Source organism: Gekko japonicus, unplaced genomic scaffold (genome assembly GCF_001447785.1).
Source record: "Gekko japonicus isolate JY-2015 unplaced genomic scaffold, Gekko_japonicus_V1.1 scaffold502, whole genome shotgun sequence".
Lineage (NCBI taxonomy): Eukaryota > Metazoa > Chordata > Lepidosauria > Squamata > Gekkonidae > Gekko > Gekko japonicus.
This window is the reverse complement of record NW_015169186.1, coordinates 403,287-409,882: the sequence shown is the minus strand read 5'-3', so window position 1 is coordinate 409,882 and position 6,596 is coordinate 403,287. Positions and strand designations below refer to the sequence as shown.

The 6,596-nt window shown below is 52.3% G+C and overlaps 1 protein-coding gene across 1 annotated transcript in view; it reads left to right on the top strand.

The window, feature by feature from the left end:
* The window catches only part of TRIO (trio Rho guanine nucleotide exchange factor), a 236,019-nt gene that overhangs the window by 169,710 nt on the left and 59,713 nt on the right, over positions 1–6,596 (top strand). Inside the window, exons 34-35 of the mRNA XM_015416185.1 lie at positions 2,427–2,722; positions 4,557–4,727. Of these exons, the coding sequence (XP_015271671.1) occupies positions 2,427–2,722; positions 4,557–4,727 (467 nt within the window). The remainder of the gene's footprint in view (positions 1–2,426; positions 2,723–4,556; positions 4,728–6,596) is intronic.

The window sequence follows — 6,596 nt, the reverse complement described above, 5'->3', positions numbered from 1 at the left end:
AGCTATGACAAGTTTCACAAAAGGGTGGGGGGGGGGGGTCCTCCGGCTGGCACGTGCCTTTCCCCTCATCCCCAGTGACCTCATGGAAAGGCTCCTGCATTCATAGCAAACCAGTTTATCATTCCCTCCACATTGCAAACCAGGGCTCTTTTTGTAGAAAAAGCCCAGCAGGAACTCATTAGCATAATAGGCCGCACCCAACAGCAGGAACTCATTAGCCTATTAGGCCACACCCCTGACAGCACCGCTCATTGGCACATTAGGCTGCACCCCCATGTTACCAGAAGTGTGGTCATCCAGCCACACCCACCTTTTGCTTGTTATTCTGTTTACCTTGTTTGTGGTCAAACCCCAGGGCTTTTTTGTAGCAGGAACTCCTTTGCATGTTAGGCCACGCACCCCTAATGTAGCCAATCCTAATGAGTTTCTGCTGCTGGGTGTGGCCTATTATGCTAATGGGTTCCTGCTGGGCGTGGCCAACTTGGGAGCCAGCCGGAAGTCCGTTCCTGTGCGTTCCTGCCCCAAAATAGCCCTGCTGCAAACTATCGTTTGCTTTCTCCCCTACAAACCAGATTCTGAACTAAAACTAGACCACTCTTTGGGATTTGGGGTTGGAGCAAAAATTAGTTGTAGCTTGTCGTGCAGACATAAAATGATAGTTTGCCACGAGAAGAGAAGCCCTTGTTTAGATCTCTGTATGCCAGGCAAGGGGGCAATCCTCAGGATTCCCCCCCCCAGCTCAGTCACTGACTGGCAAACCAGTTGCTGTGTGTCGAATAGGCCTGTGTTGGTGGAGGCAAAGAATTGAGCTCTGTGAGGAACTGGAGTTCTGTGCTTAAGAAACGAGGCCCCTCCCTCTTGTGACTGTGCAAATGGGTCAGTGTTTTTGTGGACAGTCCCTGTGGTAGCCTCTGAAGCCCGGGGGAGGGCTGGGGGCAGGACTTCAGTGCCCTGCGTAGATTCTTGCCCCCGCCTTTCAGGAGCAAAGCCCATGATGAATGGGCAAAATACTGTTAAATAACTATTAACACTTTTATGATAAGAATTAGGAAGAACTGTATGAGAAATGGAAGTATGCTAACTTGCTCAGTTTGCCTAAACTGTACGGGCTGCAGAGCTTGTGTTTCCTGCTCTCTGAAGCACAGGACACACACGGGGCTTTGGGTTGCCAAGCACTGCCACACACACACACACACACACACACACCGGGCGCTTTGGAAGAGGAGCTAGGAGCACAAGCAAGACTGTGCAACCCATCAACGTCACTCTCAGGTGGGAACCTGAATGGCACCTCCAGCACCCTGTGCAACATCCTCTCCTCCGTTCTCCCACGCAAGAGCAGGCGGGGGGCCCATCCGCTGGGAGGCTGCTTGCCCGAAAGAGGGAAGTGGTGAGCCTCGCGTGCCTAGGCGGTGGCCTCCGGATGAGAGGCTGGGCTCAAGAGCCCTTCTCCCCGGTATGCGAGCGCAGTGTGTGTGGGCAGCGGTCTCGGGAAGGGGAAGGAGTTTGTCAGCCGCTCTGAGTCACCTTTGGGTTGTGAAGGGCCGCGGGGAATAAATCCAGTTTCCTCCTCCTCCTCCTCCTCCTCTTCCTCTTCTTCTTGTTGTTGTTGTTGTTGTCTGGAGAACTGTGTGCTCTGCGGAGCCCCCACCTGCAGTCTGAGGGAGAACAGGCTGATTGCCCCTCCCCTTCTTCCTGGCACTCCTCTTACAATGGCATGCCCAGAACAACAGAGGTGTGTGTGGTACAGAGAAACACTACCAGCATTAAAAGTTGTGAAGCTGGGTGTCACCTTTCTAGCTGTGGAGGGGTGTGTGTGAGTGACTTGACCATCTCATTTTATCCAGCCAAGCATTTGCATTTGCATCTCTGATGAAGCCTTGGTGGGTGAGGCTGGTGAGCCCTTTATTGGCCCCTCCCCCGCCCGTACTCTGCCGAGAGAGAGAAAGACTTTTTAAAAATCGAAGTGAACGTTTTAGTCAGTCCAAACCCCCAAAGAAACATGCATTTCTTCACAGCCAGCATCACAGGAACAGCTTGGCATGCGTGAACAGATTTGCAGTCTGAAACCATATAAGCCATAATATAACAAGAAACAAAATATTTGCGTTTGAAAAAGCGTGCCCGCACACAAAAGCTCATGCCTTGAATAAAAATGTGTTGGTATTAAAGGTGCCACTAGACACTAAGTTTGTTCGAGAAACAAAACAGTGTTGCACAGTGAGTTCACACTGGCTTACTTGTGAGTAAAGAACTGGAAAACATTTGTCACAATTGCTCCCTGCCTCTGTTCTGGGCGCTGCAGATCCTCCCCGAGAATTCAACATAGAGATCGGGAATCTGCTAAATGAAAGCTCAGGTCTTTTGTACAAAACGACTTTTCATTTCCCTCTGTTTAACAGCCTCGCATTCATTTTCCTGTTCAGATTCTCTTTCAGTATCCAGCAATGATGCCAGCCCTCCTGCTTCAGTAACATCGCTTCAGCCCCACATGCTTGGTGCTGCACAGAGCTCCCCGGGGCCCAAGCGCCCTGGCAACACCCTGAGGAAATGGCTCACCAGCCCCGTCAGGCGGCTGAGTAGCGGGAAGGCCGACGGCCACGTGAAGAAGCTGGCCCACAAACACAAGAAGAGCCGGGAGGTCCGCAAGAGTGCTGACACTGGCTCTCAGAAGGACTCGGACGACAGCGCTGCCACGCCACAAGATGAAACCCTGGAGGAGGTACGTGTTCCTGGAATACGTCTGTTTCACACAGGGGTTCGCTGCGGCCTGACTCGTGTGTCTGCCGGCCAGGTGCAACGGATTGGAACTGGAGTGTCAGGCCTGCTTTCCCCTGAAGCATCTTGGGATGCTGGCTGCGGGGGGAGACTCAACCCAGAAAACAAATCAAATAGCCAAAAGAGATTAAGTAATCCAACCTCAACATAAATATAATTTTTAAAACTTTAAATGACTTTTCATTACACGTACACCATAAAAATTACTATACCTATACAGTTGGTCAAAGAAGACGATACAACAAAAAACACCAAACAGCTTCTGGTGATTATAAAAGTAATCGCTAAATTCAGATATAATCAAATATGAAAGTCTCCTCCTGTCTAATACGTATTGTAGACTTATAATCAAGTTGAAAATGAGGAGAATTCTTGCTTGGCAAGGCTTCATTGAAGCACTATCACTAACATATGAGGTGCCGGCTTATAACCATACAGGACTCCGTCAAAAATGGGCAGGATGATAATTGTATGAACATCCAACAACATTCACCTGCTGGATGCATTCTCTCCCCCCCCCCCCCCCCTTTATTTTGAAGTTTGCTGAATTAACCCTTTTGGGTTATTTGATATGTTTTCAGGGTTGAGTGCGTGCCCCCCCTTCCCCATTTTAACTTTGTGATCCTATTGCCTTGAGAAAGGCACTCCTCCTTGGCCTATTTATTTTGTGACCAGAGAGAACAGGAAATTCTTGTTTTCTAAATTTTGCATAGCACTCTTCCATAACCATATGTGGCTGTCTGATTTCCCCAGATATGGTATTGTGATATTTCATTCTGTATAACTAACCTGAAGAAATCATCTGGAAAGGCTTTACTGTTTCACATTATGGATATTTTCACATGGGTATCTTCATGAGTGATAGCTGAACCGTTGCACAGGGATTCTGCAAAGCTGCACCTGAGAGCCATTAAAAATTATAATAATAGCCAGCGAACAGAGTTTGTGAAAGAAATAACAGGAAACAATTTTATGTGTAAGGTTTTTTTTTGTCATTTATGCTTCTAATATGGAAACTGCGGATAGTACTGGCTTGTAGTAACTTTGGTGCACAGTTTTCATAGAATCATAGAGTGTTGGAGTTGGAAGGGACCTTGCAGGTCATCTAGTCCAACCCCCTGCCCTCTGCAGGAGCATAGCCGAAAGAGAGCCCTACAACATACCTGAAAGATGGTCGTCCAGCCTCCACTTGAAAATATTATGGTGCAGATTCTTTTAAGTTGAAAGTTGAAGAAGCTGAGCCTTCCCAAAGCCTATCAGAACTCTGCAGGCCTGTAGAGCTTTCAATCACGTGAACGGATCCAGGCTTTAAGTGGGGTCTGGCCTTACTAAGGGAGGTGTACCCCCACTGTGGCATGGTGGCAAAAGAGTCTGAGCTGCAAACCAGGAATGTCCAGTTCGAGATATGAGCAGGGGTCATTTGGGGGGGGGACGCGGAGGGACGCCATCCCCCCGGGTGAGGTGTGGGAGGGCGGGAACTGGAGCTCCCTGCTGGTGCCCGCTGGAGGTCGCCGCCAGCTGTGGGGAGGACACACTTCCGGTGATGTCAGGGGGTGTGGCATATGCTAATGAGTTATGCTAATGAGTCCCCCTAGCTCTTTTTCTACGAAATGACCCCTGGATATGAGTATGCATTTCCTTAGTGTCAGCCCCCTGCCCCCCCATCAACAATACAGATAGATTAACATTACAGGTGTGTAGTGAAGATGCAGGAGAAGATGGATGTGAAGCCATTTGAAAAGGAATGTCTACACTGGCTTCTTGTTGTTCCTTTCCAGAGAGGGCGCAACGAAGGACTGAGCAGTGGCACCCTCTCCAAGTCCTCCTCCTCGGGCATGCAGAGCTGTGGCGAGGAAGAGGGCGAAGAAGGGGCTGACGCCGTGCCGCTCCCCCCTCCGATGGCGATCCAGCAGCACAGCCTGCTCCAGCCAGACTCACAAGATGACAAGGTAGGTAAGGGGGGGGGGCTTCCTGTGGCAGAATCATGAGACCGAAGCAGTCGATGCCCGGTGATCTAAGCAGTGCCTCTTCCAACTGAGCTGCTGTGTGCTGCAAATGGAGTCAGTGGGCCATACCCAAAACAAGCTGAATTAGGTGATCATGGGGGAGACCAGAGCGCTTCTTAAGCGCACCCCCTGCGCTGGCAAGCTGATTCATTTGAGTCTCCCCCTCTTGAAATATATCAAGTGTTTCCAAAATCTTTGCAGCCATTAGGACTAGAAGCTTTACCTCTTAAAGCTGATATTCAGATGCTGCCTCCTGCCTTTTCACTGTTCCTGCACACAAGGTGGAGCCCTGGGGAGCCCTGTGGACCAAAGGTGAAGGGACAGTGTAAGAGACCCCTAGCACCACGCTGACACCTGCCCTCGAGGTAGGACCGGAACCACCCCAGAGCCGTGTCTCCCAGTCCTGAAGGGCAACCCAGAAGAACACCGCGATCGATGGTGCCCAAAGCCACCCGGAGGTCCAGGAGAACTGAAAGGGTCTTGCTTCCCCCCCCCCTCCGTCCCCTGGCACGCGTCATCCACCAGGGTGACCAAGGCTGTTTCCGTCCCATGACCAGGCCTGCAACCAGACTGGAATGAATCTAAACCATCCGCTTCACCCAGGAATCTCTGGGGCCATCTCTCGGTCAGTCACCTTGCTCAAGAATGGTATATTTGAGACTGGACAGGAGTTATTCACCTCTCCTGGGTCCAGAGTAGGTTTCCTCAGGAGTGGAAGCACCACTGTCCACTTCCAGGCCGGAGGGAGTACCCTGCCTCTCGGGGAGGCAATTACCGTCTCCCGGACCCGGTCTACCAGCTCTCCCCCCCCCCCCGGCAGATTTGAGCAGCCAGGGGGATACAGGGTCACACAAGCAGGTGGTACCAGGCCTCAAACCTTCCAGGATCCTGTCCACATCCTCAGTCTGCACAAACTGAAAGGTATCCCCCACAACTGGACAAATCAGGCCCCCGCAGCCGCCCAGTCCTGCTGCTTTTTTATGTAGAGTCCCAAGTCTAAACGGAAGGGAGGGGTTTTGTTTGCCAGGGGCTGTAGCAAAATGACCGCAGGCAGCTGCAGAGCAGGCCACCTTTTCCTGCTGGCCCCGACCACCCGGGAGAGTTCTGCCGGTCGACACGGTGTGAGAACACTGCTTCTTCGCCACCGTCACCACCACAGAGCAGGCTCCCTCGTCTTCCCAGCCGCCTTCCCTGTCTTCTCATGGCCTGCAGCTACTCAGGAGACCAGGGGGCTGCCCAGGCTCTTCCTCCTGAGAGGGGACACCCGGGGGCACGCAGGCCAGTGGCCTGGCTCATCTCCCCACTGCAGAGGTCCAACCCCCCCTCCCTTAAGGCTGCCTGCAAACCTATCAGATCCATCAGGCTGCGGGGAGGATTGTCTTAATTGATCCCCCGCCCCTGCAGAGTCTTGATCAGCCTGTAAGAAGTCTAAACCTCAGCAAGTGGTAATCTGCCCGTGACAAGGAGGCCGTCTTCAGTGCCCTCACCTTCATATCGCCACCTTCCTGCCCAGAACGAATCACCGGATCGAGAGTGTGACCTGCACAGTGTGTGGGGCCTGCTGTTACCTGAGACCCGGCCCCTGGTTCTCTTGGAGACCACGACACCCTGAGCTGCTCCCAAGAAGGCAGCCTCAGCTTGGATGCTGAAGTCCCCCCCGAGACAACCGGCCTCGGAGTCCTCCGCAGCACATCTGAGAGAGACCCCCTCGGGAAGCTCAAGCAGGGAGGCGGGTGGGTCGTGCGGGGGGGGGGGGGTGGGGGGCCCCCCAAGGGCCCCCAGTCCTCTCCCACATCCCCCCCACAGGACACC